This window comes from Serinus canaria, chromosome 3 (genome assembly GCF_022539315.1).
Source record: "Serinus canaria isolate serCan28SL12 chromosome 3, serCan2020, whole genome shotgun sequence".
Lineage (NCBI taxonomy): Eukaryota > Metazoa > Chordata > Aves > Passeriformes > Fringillidae > Serinus > Serinus canaria.
Genome location: NC_066316.1, coordinates 87,173,534 through 87,197,389, shown reverse-complemented (window position 1 = coordinate 87,197,389; position 23,856 = coordinate 87,173,534). Strand labels below are relative to the sequence as shown.

General features: G+C 35.6%; 1 protein-coding gene across 5 annotated transcripts in view; it reads left to right on the top strand.

The window, feature by feature from the left end:
• PHF3 (PHD finger protein 3) overlaps positions 1–23,303 on the top strand; it is a 50,677-nt gene extending 27,374 nt beyond the window's left edge. For 4 of the 5 annotated variants that reach the window (XM_030235275.2, XM_050973124.1, XM_030235274.2 and 1 more), the window contains 12 exons: positions 5,665–5,986; positions 7,021–7,198; positions 8,734–8,884; positions 9,011–9,167; positions 10,202–10,318; positions 12,265–12,396; positions 12,821–12,953; positions 13,440–13,632; positions 15,195–15,342; positions 16,353–16,442; positions 17,631–17,826; positions 18,984–23,303. In XM_030235275.2, coding sequence (XP_030091135.2) covers positions 5,665–5,986; positions 7,021–7,198; positions 8,734–8,884; positions 9,011–9,167; positions 10,202–10,318; positions 12,265–12,396; positions 12,821–12,953; positions 13,440–13,632; positions 15,195–15,342; positions 16,353–16,442; positions 17,631–17,826; positions 18,984–21,157 — 3,991 coding nt within the window. In that variant the 3' untranslated portion in view covers positions 21,158–23,303. Of the gene's footprint in view, positions 1–2,040; positions 5,549–5,664; positions 5,987–7,020; positions 7,199–8,733; positions 8,885–9,010; positions 9,168–10,201; positions 10,319–12,264; positions 12,397–12,820; positions 12,954–13,439; positions 13,633–15,194; positions 15,343–16,352; positions 16,443–17,630; positions 17,827–18,983 lie in introns of those variants that run through there. The other variant, XM_030235277.2, reaches the window with a different exon arrangement.
• Positions 23,304–23,856: the final 553 nt, after the last annotated feature.

Below are 23,856 nucleotides of genomic sequence, written 5' to 3'. Positions count from 1 at the left end.
ATGAAAACCCTTGCAATTTTAAAAGCTATCATGCTTTTCCACCCACAGCTGTAGAAAAACTGAATGACAGTATAAACAAAACAACATTGTAATGTGTAATTAACAAAGGGAAGGCCTCCACTGTGATTTTTATTTATGGTTACATAATTGTATTTGTAGATTTTATATGGATTATGTTACTATATTGGCAGGATTATTATTAATACCAGTGGCAATAAGGAATCAAGCAAATGGATACCATAAGTTGTCTAAAATATTTTTATAAAAGATGAACATAAATACAAAGTTCTTATAAATGCAGTTTATAAAGCATATGATACTTATCCTGCAACATGCAATGTGTGTGGAATCCACTGGTAATGGAGCTTCCCTTAATGATTATATATAATATGTATATATGTGTGTTTATATATGCATAATTTTTTGTGCAGGTTTGTAATTAATATTAGGAAACATACTCTTTTATTTTCTGGGTTTTGGAGAAATTTAGTGGTTTTGGCTTTGTTGTTTGGCATGTTTCATGAATTCATCTTTAATTCAAAAAGCACAGGGTTGTTTATCTTCCTGCCACTTCCTATATGGAGGGGGTTCCTGTACTATAAATAGCAAAGAAAATTATGCCTTTAAGAAAGAGGAGAAACATCGGGCTTATAAGATGGGTAATTGAAATTTAGTACTTAGGCAATAAGTTTGCAGTTTCTTTTTTGTATGCTGCAAATTTCATAAAGAATTCTATAAAGAGATATGGTGCTAGTGATTGAGATAGGTTTATGGGTTTTTTCTAGATCAGTACTTGAAAAATCACGTCACTTGTGTTAGACTTTGTCAGAAAGGAAGCAGGTGGAACTGCTCGTGTCTCTGTGCGTTTACAAGGTAGTGCAGATATTTTTTTGACAGACTGTATTTCATTTGAGCTTCGTATCAAGCCATGCTACTTCACTGATGTGGAACATACACTCTGCTAAAGCTGCCATGCCATGAATGTCTTGTCGCTGCTATAACATTGGCTGGTCTGTAGCATCGGTGCAGCAGAGAAACAGTTGAAATGTTAATGCAAGCTTAGAACAGATCTGTAGAAGATTGGTGAACAGTGCCATTAAGGGACGAAGTGCAGATGGGGGGACTTGCTTTAAATACTGAAATCCTTAAAAAGTGAACAGTGGGTATACTCCTCTTAGGTGAGTTTGGGGCTAGGGTGTTCTTTTGAATAATTTGGTTTGGGTTTTTTGGTTTTTTTTTTTTGAGGTTATTTTTGTTAAGATTTGAGTCCTGTTGTGGTGTTTTTTCCAATTGCTATGTACCACAAACATGAAGGATTAAAGAGAAGCAGTTGTTTTGAGATGAAATAATTTTCTGTGGCAATGCATTATTAATTAATCTTAAAATGCTGATTACTGTCCCACACTGATGAATAACTCTTGACAGCTCCTGATTTTTATTTTGATTTATTCAAGTATAGCTTTACAATGAAAAGCTGTTTTATGAGTAAGGTGGTTTCTGCCCATTTTACAGTAATGATTTTCTCTGGAAGCTTGCTGCTGTTACATAACTTGAATATATGAAGGTAATTTTAAAACATGGACCATATATTTAGAAAATAAATTGTCCTGAGTTTTTCATCTAAGAAATGAATTTAATTTATTACAAATAACACACCAAAGGAAGTATTCTGATCATAAGAGAGATTGTGGCAGGTTTGCATCAATTATTCTATCACTTTTTATGTTTCATCTGTTCCTTTCTGATTTTAAGGTGTTTCTTTTCATGCTGACATGTGGACTACCAGGGGGATTCTTAAAAGGAATGAAACTGTATCATACTCTCTGCAGAAGTCCCAATGAGCTATAGTACTGTGTGCTGTCACCTGTCAGTTTTTTAAAAATTTTTTCTTCCAAAAAAAGATTTTTATATTAAAGTCAAATGAAAGCAAGTCTTTCATTGAATATTGCATGATTTAATTTTTTAAAATATACTTTTCTTTCTCTTTCAGCTTTACATCTTCCAATCCAGCCTTACAACATGGGTAAAAGTCCTGCACTTCAGATTTGAAGCAAACTGCAGTCAGAAACTTTGATGTTTTACTAGTCCAAGATACCAGAACCACTTCAGTCAAAAATAACAACTGTGCAAAAGGACATCTTTGAACCTTCAAACCAGGCTTCAGTTTTTCTTGACTCCTCTATTTAGTTTGAACATTGCCCATTACCTATTTATAATTGCTTCAAATCATAGTTGTTTTGTACGTAGATGAGAGAAACAGGCAGAGATTTAAAAGTGGCCTTATGGTAAAAAGTATTATCTGCATTACTGGTATCAAAATCAGTATGTTCTCTCCCAGCCTCAAAAGTTGCAGTCTTGCATTTTACTAGTGTGGAAAAAAAAGCCCCAGTTAATAGAAATAGTGAATTTTTTAGGCAGGCAGCACCAGTATTTTTATTACCATTTTGTATAACTAGGTTTAAGGAAAACAATTGTAAACAATACATTGTGTTGTATAGAACAGGCATCATGGACGTTTCCTGATTCTTTTTGTAGTTTTGGTTTATGAATCCTGAATTTTGAAGTTTTGTTGTGTGTGTTAAAATACAGTGTAACTGAAACCTTGTTGTGAAGACTGGAATGAAGCCAAATGAATCTTCCATCTTCAGTAGTTTGCTTGAATGACCTCTCTCTCGGTGTGTAGTCTTAGTGAAGAATGATCTTTTCTGAGCTGAATTCATTGTAGGGTTTTTTGACTTTTAAAATTTTTATTATTTATTTGATAGACCTGAAAATAAAGATTTAATACTGGATACCTATCCTGGTGCCTTACTTACACACCATCTCTATTACCCCCCTTAATATGTGTGAGCTAAGCTGAAAAATGACATGTGCTGTCAATTTAAAGTTACAGGTGTGCAGCATCTTGTGTATTTTAGTTGAATCTCTTCAGCAAATACCCATTTTCTCAATACAAATCAAAAGTTTGTTTCGGTTACTTAATGCTGCAATCCGTCTTCCTCGTATAACAAATTGGTCTCCAATGCATGAATTTACAAACTGAGGAAAAAATTACATATATTTTAATAAAAATTTAGTTAATAGCAGTTGTGGCTTCATGATGGTGTATTCTTGGTTTCCTTTTATTTTTGAACTACAGGTAGGACACCAAAACACCCTTTAAGCATGATGCTTTGGCTGTATGGTTTAACTTTATTTCAGCTCTTGCAGAAAATCCCATATGGGGAATTTTTGTAACCAGTTTCATTGTTCCCAGAGCTTTACTAGTATTTTATTGCACTGGTACAAGATGTGTTCTGTGTAAAGCACCCACTGTCAACCCTTGCAGTTATGAAATAGGCACTCACCTTATATTTCCTGCCTGTGCATATTTGGCTCCAGGCTCTCGGAAAGGAGCAGTGATCTTTGTGTAGCAGTCCTGTCACGTCTTTCTTGTTTTTCTGTTGTGTTTATAAATGCTGTGGTATTACTCTGCTGAGACCGTCAGAAGTAATTGTGCCCTAACATTACCTTTCTTGTTTTTGCAATTTGCTAGAACATGAATCTGAAAACATTGAGATACTGACAAAACATGAAGGAGCCTCTGCCTTTCTAATTAAAATTATGAAGTAGATGGGCAGATACTGTTAGCTAATGACCAGTAATACTATTAATATACTTGCAGCTCAGAAAAAGAAAATTCAATATGAGAAAATATTTTTCTTCCCAAACTAGCTTAAAAAACCAGTTTCTTCAAATCTAGCAAATATCATGGACTTTTTCTCAATCTGATGGACCTCTAAAATTTCTCAGACTCATCTTGCATCAAAATAATATTTTCTTCAGCAGAATGTAATCCTAACATATTTTGAGTAGGGAGGGACAGAATATACAGTTATTTCTTCTTTCGTTTTAAATGTCTGCTGTTAATGAGAGCATTCATCTCTGAGCTAACAGTCGTTTTTGAATAAAATACCTGCATCAAGCCACCTGGAACATTGATTTACAGTTCTGGAGAATGAGAGTTGCTCTAAGCACATACTGTAATGTTTATATGGTTCCACCAAGTAGGTAAGTCAGCAGATAGCAGATCCTAGCCTGAGTGGGGACATACCTAAGTTATGTCATTTTGCTTAGAATCACCTTATGGAAGAGATCTGTAAGGTATTAGGTTAAAGAAATAGGGTTTGCAGGTCAGCGTATTTAGCTCTTGAATATGTTGCTGAAATGACCAGGTTTTCATTAATTACTTTTTAAGTCAGATCTGTCTTCTGTGAAATTCAAGACCTAGGCATTCAGTAAATAACTTTTTAGTGTTACCAAAGAACTTCTACTTTTTTTAATACTTACAATCTTTCTGGATTTTCTTCATCCGGACTATATGTTAAAGTACGTATCTTGAATATAGTTTATGTAAGTTTAAAACAAAATGAAAAGAAGAAATAAAAATTGAACAGAAAAACCCCAACAAATGAACAAAAATGCACACAAAAACCAACAAGCAATCCCCCTGCCCCATCAAAAATATGAAAAGGGAAAGAGAATGTAAATGGATATTGCAAGAGATCTTCCTACGTCATTTGAAAGCTGTTCCTTGGTGCTAGGTTCATTATTTGTAAAAAATAATTCCTACCACATAAGTCTCCTGAAGCAGTTGGTTTTTAGCCTGTGAAACTTTGAAATTCCACGTCATTCCCAAATACTTGAACTGGAAATTGTACCTATCAGTGCAATTAGGTGTTTGTGATACCTGATGAAGTTTTCCAAATGCTTCCACAAAATAGTAGAAATTAAGCTTTTATTTTGGACCAGGTGATCTTTACAATGCTTTGAAAGTACTATCTGTATCTAAAGTTGATACTGCTTTTCAAATAATGCAGTTAAGGGAGTTGTGAGTTGAAGGGTGTCCTTTAAACAATAGTCATTTTGATGTTTGAAGCATTTCTTTAAATAACTCAGCTCTGAATAAAATGGCTGAGTAGCGTAAAAGCGAGTACCATGTTTAAAAGAAAACAGTCACTGCAAGCTGGACAGGTGATTTTGGAAGCCAGACTCCTGGCCCCATATTCACCAGTAAAGAGAATGAAAAGCAACTTTCTAGAAATAATTAGGTAGTAATCATCTAAGGAATGAGATGTAAAATGCCAGCTAATTTAGAGTAGATTGATATACCCATTGTGTTTGTCAAAACATATAAAGACCTCATACTGCTGTGGAAGATTGCAGATGCTTGTGTTTCTGTTGATCGATGACAATCATATCAAGGATAATATCTTGCAAGAAAATTTTCAAGTATTTTCAAACAAATTTAGTGTTTCTGAGAATTGCTGGACTTTTGATTTTGTTTTTTAACATTCATAAAAACATTGATAGTAATCAATGTTCTTACGAATGTTAAAAAGAAGCTTGGTAGGATTTGGAAGCAAGTTACACAAACACAGTCAGGTTTGATAGTCTCTTGGACTACTGTAAAAAGTAAAAAGGCAAAAAAAACCCACCTCTTGGGAAGATAATACCGTGTCGTAAGGCTGGAGATGGATGTAAAGCACCAAAGAAAATCACTTACTAGGTAAGAAAAAATAATTGAGATGCACAGATCAAAGCAATTATGATATATCCTGCTGTATCTTCTTTCATAGTCTTCTTTCACAGTTTTCACTGACTTATATTTTACTTTGTTTTCAGGTTTATGGTAGGTTGTGGTAGATGTGATGATTGGTTTCATGGTGATTGTGTTGGATTGAGCCTTTCTCAAGCACAGCAGATGGGTGAAGAAGATAAAGAGTATGTGTGTGTGAAATGCTGTGCTGAAGAAGACAAAAAAATGGAGTGTTTTGATCAAAATGAACCAGATACTCAAGTGAAACTTGAACATAAAGAAGAAAAAGCAGTTGAGTGTGAAAAACTGGGGGTGTCAAAGCAAACACCTACTTGTAATCTAAATACAACTGAAAAAACAAAGCAAGCAGAGGACACTGGGAAGCACAAAGTCAAAATCTTCCGACGGGTGAGTCTTATTTAATGTTTTAATTCTCTTCATTACTGGGGTTAGAAGGTTTCTGCCTGTCCTATTACCAGTTAATAGACCATGTTTCAGACATCTTTGTGAATGTAATTTAAAATATTTGCAAAGTTACATAATTTTCTAGGTGGCTTGACTCTTTCAAGAGGGTATTGCTAAACTCTTTCTTTATTGAGCAGGGATATGTTCATGTCATGTGCAACATGACGTCCTGAGTTGGAAGGGACACATAAATATCATCGAAGTCCTACTCCTGTATGTGTATATAAACCCCTATATACAGGTGTACAAAGAAAGGATGAAGAACCTAGTGCATTTTTCTTCCAGATTTCTAAATGTATTATAGGACATCTGTCAATTTGCTGTGTTTACAAGGTGCAGATAAACAATAGGAAACAATACAACCATAGTATTTTAGTTTTGATTGTTTTTATTTCAGATTGTATGTAGAAAGGAATGCCTAGTGCTTTGATTGGGGTTTTTCTACTTTTTATGTCTAATTTTACTAACCAAAGGATAATTTACAAAGATTATTGAGACAATTCTTCAGTTTGTTAGTATATAATGCCATATTCATGATAACATAATCATCAGTAAGCCTGTCTTATTTCTGAGAAGTAGTATTGAAATTCTGGAATGTAAACTGTTCTTTTTAATTGTACTTTACATATGCTTTCTAAGCATCAGTGACCTTTGTGGCTAAAACTGGTTAGGGGATGTTCATCAGTATCCCTGACTTTTTAAAATAACTGCAAACTTAGTGGTTCTCAACAAAGACCTTAAATGCAAATTGTCTGTGCTGTATCTTGAGCCAATATTTAAAAGAGAATGTTAAGCAATGCTTGGCAGTAATTTGAGATATTGTTCAGTAATTCTTTAGAAAATTATATGGTGACACATACATCCAGGGGATACATTGTACAGTGTAAAAAGGAAAAAATGGGAAAAATGTGTTGTAATTATGTAGAGGTTGATTGTGCATTTAGTAGCATGCTAACATGTGTAAATGTTTCTTTCAGGAATCTGGGGATGGGAAAAATTTACCAGAGTCCAGAGACTCAGATACTAAAAAAGGGCAGCATGTTCCTGCTCGGAAGGGATCACAAACTACTGCAATTCCTCGGCGGTCCCCTGAAGATAAAAATGAAAAAATAAGTAAAGAATCCCTTAGTACAATGGAAAGGTCCACAAAATCAGGTACCAAGGTTTGGGGTTGTCCTCCATGCTGCAATTCACATCTGTGTGTGGTGAAGGATGATACCTTTCTTTATAGCATCCGTTTTTCAAATCATGTTCATAGTGGATGTGATGATGATCTGAAGAGCTGCTTGTTTCCATAATATTTGTGATCTTTATTTCTCATATCTTTTTCAGTTTTATTTAGTAGGTAGATGTGTCCTAGGTACATGTATGTTTCCTGTTTCAATAGTAGAGGATGCTCACATAATCAAAAGTGGTAAAAAAAAGAAAAAGTACATGGACCTCTCTGTATTAAACTTTTTTCAACATTGTATGAGACTTTGAAATACTCTTTCATAAAATAGTATTAAATGCTTTGTATACATAAAACTGGTTTAATTGCTGTATAAATTATATTTTGACTTACTGATGTCTTTTGATAATAATTAACAAATTGGCAATTTTGTCAACTCATTTCAGAGAGGAACATTGTATTACTTGCTGAGTCATCAGATTTTCATCAAAACTTCATTTGAAAGGTTGAAGGGACATATTTACCCTCCCTACAATCTTTGTCCTCCCCCCAGCTCCCTTCCAGGAAGCATTTTTCTTCTAAGGTCATTATAATGTGAAGTTGTTGTTATTTGGGACTGAAATCTCAGCAGCAAAGCTAGTGAGATTTTGTGTGAGAGCTGTGTCTTTACTCTGAAACTCATGCTTTTAATTTTTGTCTAAAATTACATAACTTAGCTCTTCTGGTCATTTGCCGGTGCTGATGCATTCTAGAAACCTTTATCAGTCTTCAATTTGTTCTTTTTTTTCTGACTATAAAATGAAAAAAAATAATATTACTTAGTTCCCATTTCTTCCCTAAATTGAAGGGAGGGTGCTGCTCAAAATTAGTGACACGTTCACATGCTGACACAAATGAGCTTTCAGTTGACTCTCTGAAAATTAGTAATTTTTCTGTAATGATTTTAGTTTGATTAGACTTATCCATTATTTGAATTATTTATTACACAAACCTTATAATGACCTTGAGTGTTACCTGAATCAGAAGATGAGATTATTATAGTTCAAATAATTTTAATGGCTAACAGATTTAGAAAAGTTTAATGAAAAATGGTGTTTTAAAGTAAAGCTTATTTTGCTTAATGTGCTTCATAGTATATTATTTCTTAGTTTATTCATTGAAAAATGAATCTATGCTGTTACCAAAATTTAGAGTTAAAAATCATACTTAAGATCAAGCTAATGCGCACTGGTCATCTTAGTTTGGTGTAGACGAAAATGCTGCAAATCAAAGGGCAAACCCCCTGTTTCTGCTAAGGAAGTTTTTGTTCTGGATTCATCTAAGTAACATAAAATCCAAACCAAAGAAGAAAAAAAACCCAACCAAACTCAAACCATCCTAGGGGGTCCGGTCCTTCTTCTGGAGGATTCAATTCTTAGCAGTTTAAAAATTAAAAATCATTAAAATAATTCCATCAGCAGCAAAGGTTTCCAAATAAACCTACTTGTGTATTTTACAATTTTTAACTGTGTTTTGATAGGTGTGCATGAGAAACAAGAAATTAAGAAAAAGAAAAATGAGAAAGGATCCATTAGTGCAACACACCTGCCAGCTGTGCCAGCTTCCAAGCCTTCTGCTGATCAGATAAGACAAAGCGTTAAACAGTCTCTTAAGGAAATTCTTATGAAAAGGTAAAGATATATTAAGAAATGAAATTATTAATTTGTATTTATAAATATTTTCTTTTGGAAGGCAAAGGAAAAACTGTTAACTATTTGGATGTATTTTGTAATTTTTGCCATTGTGTTCTCTTATAGATTGACAGACTCCAGTTTAAAGATTCCTGAGGAGAGAGCAGCAAAAGTTGCCACAAGGATTGAAAGAGAGCTGTTTTCTTTTTTTCGAGACACTGACGCGAAGTATAAGAACAAATACAGAAGTTTAATGTTCAATCTGAAAGATCCTAAAAATAATGTATGTGTGATTTGTCTGTTGTCCTTTGCAGAAATCCTTGATTTGCTATAGATTAAAGGAGCCATCTTCAATCTAGAAACATTATCAATCCTCCTGCAGTTTAACTGCTTTGGGGGTTTTTTTGGGTTTCCTTGGTTTTTTGATGTTGTTTGTTCCTTGGGCTCTCAGTGTCCTCTGTCTTTTTCTCCATCATCAGTTCTCCAACTCCTTGCTCCCAGTGTACAGTTTTTTTGTTTGGTTTCAAACTGTAGTAGATATAGCTTGCCTAGTCTGTGTTTCTTTTTACCACTGATACATTATTTAAATATTCCTGTCTCCCCCCATAATTCTTTGCTGTTTATTTTACCTACTATTTTTATGTCCAGGTTCTCCTCACTCTGCCTTTTAATACCCAGATTTCTCAAGCTTGGTCTTCACTCTCTATTCTGCTTTCTGTGAGCCCATTATTTAACATCATACCTCCTCAGCTTCTGTCTTTTGTGCTTTATCAGTTATTCTGATCAAGTCACTTTGTTTATAGTATTTTGCCATTACAGTGAGCCAATTGTAAGAACTTCTATCTTGACTTTTATCTAACAGTTAACTTCTGTTTTCTCTTTGCTCATACTGCTAAAGTAGTTGGTTATCATTTTTTACCCTAGGACTTCATTTAGGCAAGAAGCATAGATTTCCTCTTTGATAGCTTCTTCTCTTTGATGTGTAATGCAGAGGATTTGCACTTTTAAAAACAAAAACAGTGAACTGAGTTACTGCTGCAGTGGGCATAGACTCCTTCTCCTTTGAAACAGCAGTTAATTATATATTTAATCATTAAGGGTATGTGTAGATACATTGTTTTGTAGAATAAATGGAGCTTTGGAATTAAGCTTTATGTGTTATAAAATCTAGTACTGCTTCCTGGAGTGGAGGTAATTACAAACCCACACACTCCATTTAGCTGTACAGAGCATGTTGTATGTTACTTCTCTGTTTTATTTCCTGCTGTGGGCTATTTTTGTCTTGACAGCAACAGTTACTATTCTTCTTTCTTCTAGATACTATTTAAGAAAGTACTGAAAGGAGAGGTTACTCCAGATCATCTAATAAAAATGAGCCCAGAAGAACTGGCTTCCAAAGAGCTGGCTGCTTGGAGACAGAGAGAAAACAGACATGTGAGATTTGTCAAGTTATGTTGTTTATTTGACAGCCTAAGCATGTGTAACTTCTGTTTGCAGGTTAAATGTATGCAGAAAGAGCAGAATGGATGTTGCAACCAAGCAGGAGGATCTCTGTAATTAATTTAGTACTCAAAACCCAATGTTGGTAGGACCGAAGTGAAAGGATTGTAGTCAGTTTCTGAGGGGAGGAAACCATGCACTTTCCTTTGCCTTGCAACTTTGTTGCTGCTGGCTTTTTCTTCTTTCCGTCTCACAGAGGGCTTCTTTGTCCTTATTTTCCACATGATTTTAAAGCTGTTGCTGGAGCTTTATAAACACCAGTTTCTTAAAGAGGGAGAAACAGATACTGGACAAACCAAACCAGAGCAAACTGGTGTTGTTTCTAACTTACTGCTGAGGTGTTACAAATCAGTCCCCAAGAAGTAAATCCAGAGCTGAAAACCTGATCTGCCAGTTGGAAAAGCAGCCTAAAAAAAAAAAAAAAAAAAAAAAAAAAAAAAAAAACCCAAAAAAAAACAGGCAGCAACAGAAATCCAAGAAAGTGTAGGAAGTTTACTAGGTTAGTTTAGGCATGACTTCTCAAAGCAGAATGTCACTCTGTGTACTATGCTGAGAATTTAGAAGGAGAAACAGGAATAAGAGGATCTGTATTTTTATAGAAAATTCCTTTTGTTAGACATTGCTCCATTTATTGGGCATTTAGTCTGACGATAACTGCTTAAAATTGGCCATTAAAAATTTTCTAGTTTACAAAATGTGGATTTATGTTGACAGGATCTTTGGTATTTATATTCCACATCATAAAATCTAAAAGCACAATGTTTGGGTAATGTAAATTCGTCTGTGTGCTCAGAATGAATGTTTGGTAATAACTAATTTAGTAGAGTGGGATGCTGTTTTAGAGACTGCAGTGTGCTTTGCAGTAGTAGTTATTCCTGTGTTTTTTCCTTGTCATTGCACATTGTGGCTAGACCTGTTTATGAATCATGATAACTTTTTGCTACTTTCTGTGGAAAAACACTTGCTGATTATCTTGTTTCAAGGGCCTAGAAAGAATGAAAAGTTTATGTATTCTGTACCTATCCAAAATCTTTTGTAGTGGAACTTTTTTACATTTATTTTTATAAACATCAGTGAAATTCTGAATACAGACCATGCAAAATAAAATTCCACTGCTATGAGAGATATCTTCCCCAAAAAAGTGTATGCTGTTCAAAAAATTGCTAAAGCGTCCTAATTATTTCAGAGAAATGCTTCAGAATTTCTGGAAACATGTAAAACATGTAAAACAAATACACTTGACTGTATTTTTCATGTTACTATTTGAGCAAGGCATTGAGACTGCTACTTAATAATTATTTTTTTTTTATTTCCCCAGGATATTCATAAGTATGTTGGTATTTTTCAGACAGATAAAGCAATCATAGAATTCTTGTTTCCTAAGTAAATTAGGCTTGAGACATTTGGCACAGCCAACACAACCTCTTCCTGGTGTAAGAAATGGAAATGTGCTTTAAGAGGAAATATTACAAATAATGGTTTTTATTTTATTTTATTGCAAGAAAGCAAAGCAGCAGTGCTATTCAAGTTAGCATCTCCATTATTTCTAAAAATACCTTTTAAGTTTTTTCTTGAGGTAAAGCATTAGGTTTATGTACTAAAAAACAAAATGTTGAAAAATAACACAAATTTGCATATATTTATATCCTACATTGTCCCTGTTATTATGGGAAAACAATGGATGTATTTTTTTTCTTTAGCTCTTCCATGCTTGCTGCTTCCATGTTTGCTTTATGACACCACTTGACACTTGCAAAATAAGAATGTATTATTTTTCTTCCTAGAGGGTTCCCTAATTGCAATACTGTTAGCTCTTATATTTCTGAATTTCCAAATTTTACTGTATGGGAATAATTACTCATAACTACTTGTTTTCACAGACAATTGAAATGATTGAGAAAGAGCAGAGGGAGGTTGAAAGAAGACCTATCACAAAAATTACTCACAAAGGAGAAATAGAAATTGAAAGTGAGACACCAATGAAAGAACAAGAGGAAGTAATGGAAATTCAGGTAGAAAAGAAAGCATGGCACTACAGTGTGTTTAGTTCATAAGCAATGTGGTTGTGAAGTGTTTTGTTTATGATTATGTTGTTCAAGTCTATGATTATCTGTTAGTTTTTCTTTTATCTTTACTGACTTCTCGGCCTGGTGATTTTGTTGGTTTCTTTTCTTCTATGTTGTATCTGTGACTGTATAATGAATTCTGGCAGTAGTAGAAATTAGAAAATATTCTAAATGGTACCTGGATATATTTGAGAATACCCATTAGTATTGTAATGAATTTGAAGTTTTTTGATAGAATTTTAGGCTGTGCAGCTGAAGGAAGAGCTTTATGTCTAAAGGGAGGAAAACACCATACAACTTTTAAACAATATTAGGAATATTAACAGAGGGATTAAAGAAACCTAACTGAAATGTGTTTGCCTTTTCTTAGGAACCTAATACGAAGTTGTTTGAGAAGTCAGAAGAAGCTGAAAAGGATAAAGAAATAAATGAATCCGCATCTCCGGACACCACAAGTCAACATAAAAATCATCTCTTTGATCTAAACTGCAAAATCTGCATAGGTAATTTGGGAAAGCACATGAAAATAAATAGATGGCAGTTTTCTAATTTTCAGTCATAAATCTCAATATACCTCAAGAATTTTAAAAAATGTGGGTTTTTACTTAGTTTGCTAACAAAGTTGTGGAAGGAATGTTTTATTTCATCATTTACAAAAGAGACTATTAAAGGATAATCTATTGGCATAAACTTGTCTTCTTTTAAAACAACAGCTTCAGAGAGTACAATCCCTATGTGGATGTACATAATACTCTTGATTCCTCATTTCTTTATCCTATGCCATTGCAATGACAAAATTATGTTAAGTACTGTATAAACATATACAATGTAATAACTTATACAGGGTATAAATATGTGTAAAATAAGTATCTTATCCCACTTCACTGGCAATATGTACTGGTTTTGGTGTGTCTTCCTTGTGTTCAGAGGAAGTCATCTTTTTGTTTCCTTACTAAAAAGTGAAACCCCTTGTGCTTCCTTTTCTGCAGGCCGAATGGCACCACCGACTGATGATCTGTCAGGGAAGAAGGTGAAGGTGTCTGTTGGGGTTGCACGGAAGCAGTCCGACAATGAAGCAGAGAGCATTGCGGACGCACTCTCCTCCACCTCAAGTATTTTAGCTTCAGAATTACTGGATGATGATAAGCAAGACTCATCAAAGTCATTCACACCTCTCCCAAAGTAATATAAGCTGTATAAACAGTCTTTTTAAATGAAAGATATTATTAATCTTGTTAACCTATTATGTCTAAAGCTACTTTTATAATGGTGTTTCTTTAATCCATTTGGGTACTTGAAGTCATACACCTTTTTAGAATGGAGTTCTCTGCTGGAGTAAATGCTGTTCATTTATATACATAATACTACATATATTGTTGTGATTGCAAACTTCTAATTACCACACAGTTTACTTTTCCCGGAAAGCCAGTGTGTTCTGGTGCAGCAAGGTTTAAAAAGATTTCATATTACAAAAAACCCCAATATAAATTTCATATTGTCTTTTGCTGTTAAGGCATGTAGTGTATATATAGTGCTGCATTTAAATAAGTGTGTCTTTATATATGTGTATATATAAATTCAGGAAATTTGATATTGCTCTAAACAGAGCACTTACACTGATAAATCAGGCTAGCTTCAAATGCCAAAGTAGTGCTCTTCTAGAAATGGCAGGTAACAGCAGCTTGTTTGATGCTTTGATGTGTTTGCTGTCAGCTGTCTTCATTTTCTTCCACACCCTGCTACTCACTAAAAAGGAAATTGCCGTTTATGAGGCTGTTTCTTTCTGGTGCGAGAAAAACATCCATTCCTAATTATTTAGAATTGACCAGAGTTCATGCTGAAGTTTTGCCTTTATCAGGACAGTGTGATCTTTTACCAAGGATAGTGAACTTTATTTTTTGAATAGCTTACAGCAAGTTCAAGGTAATATCCAGTGTAAACAGACATAAATATTGGTTACAGTGTTACTGTAACAGCACAACACTGGGCAGCTTAAAACTGCTAATAGTATACCTAGAATATTTTGATAGCAGCATGTTGGGAAATGTTGAAATGTGTAGTCTTTTTCATAAGGAAAATCTCAGGTTGAGACACACTCTCCTGTGAAATTATTTAAGTCATCCTATTAATTTTTTCAGCTACTTTGTTGACAAAACTGTGGCTTTTTTTCAAAGGCAGGAAGAACAGTTTTTTACAGGTGGAATTAGGAGGAGACACCGAGCGTGTGGAAGTGATGCATAGATGAGATGACATGAGGAGCCAGCTTGTGGTACAAGGAGAGAGTAGGGTGACACAGGCATTCAGATGGTGGACAGACAGTGGTGGCACAAAATGTAGGAGTTAGGAAAGCAGTATAGGCCAGCAGGCAGTGTGTTGTCATCTTTTACCTGTGGCAGGGGAGCATCTCTCTGGCTCTGCAGCACCTGTATGTGTTTGTGTCCTCTTCAGTATAGCATTTGATAATTCTCAGACTAAGCAACTCCTCTGTTTTTAAAAGATATTGACTAGGAAACTAATGTGCTGCTCATCTGACTTATTCCTGTACCGTAGAGCTACTCTACTGGAAGAAAAGAAATATTGTTGTCTGCTTGTCTTTTTTTGTTGACCCTTCAGTATGCTTAACTGAAAAAGAAAATTCTTGATAATTCTGCATTTCTCTGATAAAAAAATATTAGGATTTACACTGTCTTGCCTGATATGTCATGTTGTAAACTGAGTGAGGGTTTTTTTTGTCCTTTTCTTAGGTCAGAAACGCCTGGTACTGTGGAATGTGAAAGTCTGTTTCTGGCACGCCTGAATTTCATCTGGAAGGGCTTTATCAATATGCCTTCAGTAGCAAAATTTGTCATTAAAGCTTACCCAGTTTCTGGCTCCTTTGAGTATTTAACAGAGGTATTTATATTTATTGAAAAGAATGAACAATTCATTTATTAATTTTACCAACCTATTTATCTTGTATGCTATTATTAGTATAATGATAGACAGTGAGGCATGATCATTGTACTGAATGAAATATTTGTGGGAGGACATTGGTTAAGGTCTATATTTGCAAGTCAAGCATTATTCATTACAGGAACCTCTGGTTCATCTTCCCATCTATAACAGAAACCTGCATAATGGAGTTTTTTGTGACTCAATTGTCCCTGAAAAAAAAGTTTATGTAATGTTCTCTTCTGTGTCTGAGAGACTGGAAAAGCATGTAACTGCTTATAGTAGTTATCTTCATGTTACAAAATAAAGATCAGCGAGCTTATAAGGCACAATTTTCCTTCTTGACATGTACACAGGATGCATCAGCTTTAGGTCTTCTGTTAATAAGATTGTCTTTACTTTGCTGTAGATCTTCAGGGAAGTGCAGGCTAAGGATTGCTATATGAGTATGATACATTTTTCAAAACTCTTCTACTTTATTTCAAAAAAATTATTTTTCTGAAACTCTGTTTATTTTCCTTGGGAACAGTGAACTCAGTAATGTCCAAGAATTTACATCTTTATGTACATACATGGGTAGGTTCTGTTTTCCCCTCATGATGAAGATTCTGAAAGTTTATTATGAACATAGGTGTGGAGCTCTTACTGTGGTATGATGTGATGGATAGCTTGAGGGTTCCCAGAGCACAGTACAGTTATATTTGCAGTTAATGTTACCAGAAAGGGTAGTTTTGGCAATGCATAGATGAGCAGTATTGAATGATAACTAATTTATTACATATCACTTTGTACTGAAAATCTATGTCCAAAATTTAATTTTTTCTTCTGTTGTAACTTCTACTGATATTTTTAAATTACAATTTAAGAAATAAAAGAACTAAGTATGCTTTGATTTTTATGAAACAGATACTGGATGAAAGACATAGTACAAGATTTATTTAGATTCACATTTCTGTTGTCCTTTCTCACAGGATTTACCTGATAGTATTCAAGTAGGTGGCAGGATATCTCCCCACACTGTCTGGGATTATGTAGAAAAAATCAAAGCTTCAGGGACCAAGGTAAGAATTTTATCTGGTAAAGACTTGCTGTTTAATATGCATCTTAGTCATCCTAAAGATCCTTGGGTTTTTTTTCCTCTTTGAAACATTTGCAAAATATGTGAATTTTAGGAATATCTCATGGTTTTGTTGAATGGGATGGGTGGCAGCTGCTGGTATTTGTTTTCTTCCTACTTAACCTTAAACTGTCACCTGCTGTCTGAGAATACCTGTCCTTGTAACAGTAACTTGTCAGGAATGTTTGGATACCACTTCACCTCTCAAGTGTTACCCTTTCATTTTCAGTAGCGTTACATTGTGCACAACCATCTCAGTGGCTCTTTGCTGGACTTATGCCACTGTGTGCCAGTTGTCCTTGTGCTGGCGAGCCCAAAACTTGAAAGTCCTTTCCAGGTGGTGTATCACAAGTGCTGGATAGAAAGAAATAGCCATTTCCCTTGGTGTGCTGACTGCTTTGATTCTGACACCCAGATTGGAGTAGGCTTTCTTGGCATGGATGCATCGCCAGTTCATATACCAGTTCCTGGTTTGTCCATCAGGATCCCCACTTCATTTTATGCCAAGCTGTTTTCCAGCCACTCAGTTCCCCAGCCAGTCCTGGTGCATGGCGTTACTCCAGCTCAAAGTGCAAGATTTTGCATTTTGCCTTTGCTGACATTGACAAAGTTCAGCCTGTTAATTTCAGCCTGCTTAGGTGCCACCTCAGTTTTGTAGAGGCTCTTCTGTCCAATCTTCCAGGCTGTTCAAACAACATCAGCTCCTGAGCTGGGCTTTGGGCATAATTCTGGGATCTGAATACTGGTCTTCCACTATTATTAATGGACATCTTGGACACAACAGACTACAAAACACAGCTTTCTAGCAATGTTAAGGGTAGAGAGTGGAATAATTCATTGGAAGCTGGCAAGCTTCCCTGAAACTTGTTATTTAGCTGGCTGTTAAAATATTGGCTCTTTTGTCATGTACTTCAATTAATTTTTTCATACTAAATGCTTTCTACTTGTTTTATCTAGTTCTGAATTATTTTTGGCCATGTTTCTGCTCCTTCTGTCTCTTCTATTCTCTGCCATTTTGGCATAGCTTTTTCTCCTCAGCACATTTCTTTTAAATAAAGAGCAGTCAGTAAACAAATAACGTTTCACAGAAAAATATTCTTTACCATCTTTTTCCCTCTCATTGTGTAAACAGGAGATCTGCGTGGTTCGCTTTACCCCAGTAACTGAAGAAGATCAGATCTCCTATGCGTTGCTGTTCGCCTATTTCAGCAGTAGAAAACGTTATGGTGTAGCAGCCAATAATATGAAGCAAGTGAAAGATTTGTACCTCATCCCTTTAGGTTCCTCAGATAAAGTCCCTCATCAGCTTGTGCCTTTTGATGGGCCTGGTAAGTACAGCTTGGAATTTGGAATTTTATTATTATAACGCTGCTTAAAGATGTTGGCAGTCAGAGGAGGAAATAAAATTTTAAAATGCTGTTTTATTCAAATATGGAATGAGTTTACCATAGTATTATTATATTACTTTCCTTGAAAATATATTAATTTCCCCTTGCTAGATTATTGTGATACTTCAAAGATGAAAAGATTAGTGTTTACAACCTTGTTTTATGTCAGCTACCTTCTTTCTCTAACACAGGAACTTTTGTAGGTTGCAATGTCAGTAAACTGAGTCACACAAGTGGACTATGGTAGAAGGCATATGTTCCAAATTTATACTCTCAATTTAAAATAGTATTTTTCATTATTTGAATTGTTTTTTATCTTTTTTCTCAAGTACTCCAAAGTTCCTTACAAAAAGTACATTGAAAGTTTAAAACATAGATGGGCAAGGAAGAAAAGCCCTTGAAATGGCACTCATTTTATCTGTGTACACCTAAGTTACTTTTCATCAGTTTATCTTGGTTATAACAATTTCTGGATAATCTTTCTTTTTGAGATAGGCAGGCCCAAAATGAAGAGAGAATGAGCTAGAAGTCTTTTTTTTTTTTACCATTATATGGAACAAAATAGATGGTGAGGAGATGGGTAATAGTATGCCTTGAACACAGCACTTTTCCTAGAATGAGGGAAACATTTCTGAAATTTGCTCCTGGTAAATCTTTGAAGAAGTATGTCTAACACAAATGAATGAGGAGGCTTTTTGTTTGCAGGTGTTCTTTTTACTTTTTTTTTTCCCTATTATACTTTGCTACCACTGTTACCATGTTGTAGCTGGGTTAGACTAACTTGATGTTTAATTTCCATGCTGATTCTGATGAGATTAGATGTCCTGTCTGTCTCATATTCTCTATTTGGAAGTTATAGTGTACTTGAACCAATCTTAAGTTGCAGTGCTTGAAGTCATACTTTTAATACTGGAAATACATATTTTTATTGTTTTAAGTATTGTTAATGTTTAACATGACAAGCAGAACAAATTCAAATGTCATAAGATTAATACTTTTGATAGGATATTGTAAGTATGTGGGGGTTATTTTTGTTAAAATTATTGTCTTAGCCAAAATACAAAGAGGTGATAAATTGCTGTTGCAATTTTGTACAGGGATTGAAATACATCGACCAAATTTATTACTGGGATTGATAATTCGCCAGAAGATGAAGAGGCAGATTACTGCTGTTTCAAGTGTTACCAGTAGTTTTGCAGATGAAGCTGCTGAAAGTACCTTGAGTAGCTTGCCACCAGAGAAGAAAAGCAAGCCAAGCAAACCTGAAGTCTCACATCATGATTTGGCACTAGAAGAAGAAGAGGAAAATAATTTTTTTAATTCCTTCACAACTGTGCTACACAAGCAGAGAAATAAACCACAGCAGTCTAATACAGACGATGCCCCAGCAGTTACTGAACCAATGGTGGAAAGTACCAAACATGAACCACCAAAGCCTCTCAGGTTTCTTCCTGGAGTCCTGGTTGGATGGGAAAATCAGCCTTCTACTCTGGAGCTAGCAAATAAACCGTTGCCAGTGGACGATATTCTTCAAAGCCTGTTGGGTACGACAGGGCAGGTGTATGAGCACAGCAAGTCAGAAGCAGGTCCTAGTGAAGAGATACCATTATTAAATGAACAGGCAACCTTGAAAGAAGAAACCATGGATGTTGCTGATGTAACTGCTGAAGCTGGTGAAGCAAAGACTGGTTTGGATGATCCTCAAGAATCCACTAATGCTGCTGCAACTGTGGATGCAGCAGCTGTAGGGACCTCAAGTTCTGCAAGAAATGCTGGTTCTTTGATAGGGCTGAGTCTTAAGGGAAAACCTCCAGATGTCTCCACAGAAGCATTTTTAGCAAATTTGTCTGCTCAGGCACAGAATAAGGAAACTGAAGAAAGTAAAGAAAATGACCCAAAGCGACAGATACCAGACAAGGATAGTGTTGCACAGGAAGTTAGAAGGAGCACAAATTCCAGCTTTTCTTCCTCATCAAATTCAGGAAAAAAGCCCAGTGAGAACAATGTTAATGTAGGCTCTGCTGAAGGTACTACTGCTAATACCTCTAAATCACCACCATTTATTAATCTTAAAAGAGACCCACGACAGGCAGCTGGACGAAGCCAGCAGACTAATATTTCAGAAAACAAGGATGGAGATGTTAGCAGAAATGAAGACCGACAAAATGCTTCAGGAAATGATCAAGGAGAACCAGAAAATAAACAACTTTCTGGAGAAGGGGTCTTAAACCTGTATCAAAGTGAGGCACAAACCAATGAGACACCATTCAGTTCAGCTGCAGCTAAGGGAGATAACACAGTTGCATCACAAGCAGAAGATACCAAACACTCACAAGAAGATGGATTGATGCAAAACATTGAAACAGTGAACTCATTTAGAAGAGGACCAGCCGCAACTTCATCTCATTTTGAAACTGAAAACTCTTCTCGTTCTGAATTTATTTCCAAAGTCCCAAGCCCTATTGCAAGTGGCAGCTTCCCATCTGTTGGACCTCCACAGCAGAATTTTCAGCATTCTAAATCTAATCCACCTGGATTTCAGTTTCAGGCTCCTGCACCTCATAACTTCCCTCCACAAAACAACCCTATGTTTGGATTTCCTCCTCATTTACCACCTCCACTTCTTCCTCCCCCTGGCTTTGGTTTTCCTCAAAATCCAATGATGCCATGGCCACCAGTAGCTCATTTATCAGGTCAGCCACCACAGTATGCTGGACCCATTGCACAAGGGCTACCAGTGGCTCACAAACAATCAAGATTTTTGGGACCAGAAAATTTTTTTCAGAGTAAAGACAGTAGGAGACCAGAAAGGCGCCACAACGATCCTTGGGGCAGAGAAGAACAGCATTTAGAGAGAGGATTCAGTAGAGGAAAAAATGATCGTCAAAGACTCTACAATGAAACCCATCACCAAAAAAAAGACAGGCATGAAAAAGAGTGGAGCAATGAAAAATACTGGGAGCAAGATTCTGACAGAAACAGGCGCAGAGACAGAAACCAGGAAAAAGAGAGAGAGCGGAAGAGTAGAGAGGAAGGACAGAGAGACAAAGAAAGAGTGCGATCCCCACACAGTGACAGAGCTGCTGATGGAAAAAGTCCCAGAGAGACTAGAAATCCAGAAAAAAAGACAGAGAAGACTAAAAGTGATGAACAGGCTCATGAAAAAGATAAGGAGAGGGAGAAAAACAAAGACAAGCATAGAGAACGAGAAAGTGAAAAGAACAGAGAGAGACATAGGGACCACAGTGACAGAACTAAAAGCAAAAGGTAAAAAGATGCAGGCAGTCTTTTAAAATCCTATTTAAAAAACTGTTAGAGTAATGTCGTAAAACTTTGTATGACAAAAAAAAGAGAGCCTGCTAGGATTGTGCCATCGTTTTTTATTCTGTGTTGGTGTTTTGCAGAAACAAGTCTGTGTTTTGGTACCACTCAATGTACCAATACTCATCCTTTTTTTCATTATACCAACTATCGCTAGAAGTAGGAGTTTAATATTTTAAAAATTTTACATTGCTGTATATTCAAAATTTTAAAGATTTCTTTTTATTAATATGCAATAAAGGCTTAGGAATTTTCTTAGCTGAGGAAGTTGGCTTTAGTCAAGTCTGCAATATAGTTGCTGCCTTTGGTAATTTGTGCTCTCTTCTGTTTTAAGATGCCCTGATAATTTTAAAGGTCGTTTTCATACAATACCCTTGTTTTTAAATTGCACTGTTTTTAAAGACTGCAGCAAAGCCTCAGAATCCACATGTTACAACAAAATGTAATATGCTTGGTGGTGTGAAGAGTTTGGGGTTTTTTTAAATTATTCAGTAGTACAATAAAAACTCAAGTATATTTCGTTATATTATGGTTCAAGTTTTTCCTAAGCATCTGAAGCAGTTTGTGACCAGAAATTGGAAGGCTGAGCTGCTCGAATGTTACTGCTTTAAACTGCACTTGTTTTAATAAGAAAGCATTTCTAACCTAAATTCTTGAAAATTATTTGTAGTAGTAAATTCATTTTTCCCACCATTTTCCATGCTTCAAAAACTTGAATACCTAAGCTTGTACATTACTTTGTGTTTTGCTATCCTTTTTACTGTAAAATGTAAATATTTTAAGGGATATTTTGATTCTAAAATGATAAAACTTTCTCACATATTGTGTGTGTTTGATTTCATAGCTGTGAAACTGTAGGCTAAATGAATATAGAAGGCTAAGTCACAGAATGCCACATTTGTTGTACACTTCATAGCTCGGTTTGTTTTGAGTTTTGGAGAACAAAGAGGGGGGAGAAGGGCAAAAGTGTTTGTACCCTTGGGACTTCTGGTAACTTGGTAATTGTGGACTACCATCCACCCATGCCAAACAACATGCAAATGTGAAAACAAAATCACCTACTCTAATACTTTTTAAAATACACTGGGCCTCTTATTGAGTCTGTCAGAAATGACAAAAATATTCCACCGTATAAAGAAAAACTGAGGTTTATTGTTCTGGTTTTCAGTGTTTTGTTTTTCCACTTTGAGTACACAACCTTACTATGCTGCTGACAGAGCATTTTGCACTTTGCTGTAGAAAAGCCTCTTCTTTCCAGAAAAGTCTTCCCAGTTTAACAAAACCGTAATTGTTAGTTTCAATTATGAATATATTTTAAGGTAAATTTTTACTTAGATACCTTGCAAGTAACTTCATGGTCAAATTGGCTAAAATTAAAAATCTTGCGCTGAATAAAGGAGGTGGTGGACTTTTATTAAGTGATGTTTCTTCAGCTCATTGTTGAGAAGACTAATCAAAAAAAAAATCCTCAGTAGCTAAAAGCAACATTCAAACATCTTTAAAATAAAATTAGTCTTTTCCAAATTAATTCCATGGTCTGTAAAGCAGTAGTGCTATTGAATATATCTGGTAGTAATATACATGTGTTTTGTTGTTTAAATATTTGCACTGAGTTCTGCAGGCACAGAAATGCACCAAATCATTGTTCTCATTTTTGGAGTAAGTTTTAAATTGACAGTTCTGCATAGGAAGATTTTCTTTTGGTCCATTCAAAAGCAGTCTGCTCCAAGGTCACTGCTGATCTGCCTCTCTCATGTGCATCCATCTCTGCTCTGAAAATAAACTGGAAGCAGTGAAAATTGCAACTGCCTATATGGGAGGGATGGGAATGCTTTTTGCCAGAACTGTCAGAAATAATTTGTTTAAAGGAATATGTAAACATTTTTCAAGTTTGCTGAGTGCTTTGCCACCTGCCTTGTGTATGTAAAACCTGCAGAAAGCCTCAGTAAAGCAGCTCTTGAGGGAGAGTTTTGTTAAGTGTTTAAATTAACAAACAGCAAAAGTCTCCAGGATTTGTTCCTAGGATGTGAGTTAGTGTAATGGGAATAAATCCTGCTACTACAGGAATAAAAGATTTTACTTTGCCTTTGCCTTCAGTCACTCTCCTTCCAAGGTTTATGTTAGCTGGAAGTGCTCTCATTACTTGTTCCTTGTTTTACACTGAATCACTGCTCAGATCACACAAGGCAGTGTGGACTGCTGAGGAACTGGCAGTACACCAGAAGCCCCAGAGAGAACAGGATAAACCTTAAATATGCTCCCTTCTCCAGCATCACGTGGCCATAAAAGGCTCTACTTAGAGAAACTGGAAGAGAAGAATCTGGGGACAGCTCAAATGCCAGGTGGGCTTCATGAGCTGCCTTTTGGGAAGAGTTGCAGAAGCTCTGTTGCATCGGGCTGATCACTTGGGGGCTCAGAGCAGCTGAAGAAAATAGAATGAACCTCCCAAAGATGTTTGCAAATGCTTAATGAAACATCTTGGGGTTGCTCCCATGCACTTTAGTTATCTTTAAGTTACCTGTCACTGACTTGACAGTGCTTTCATTGTTACAGGTTAAGTATGGTGATGTGGAAGCAAGTGTGTGTCACCTAGTTTTAGATGCTTATGGCCTTTGCTCCATAACATACACCCCCATCCTCATTTCCCTC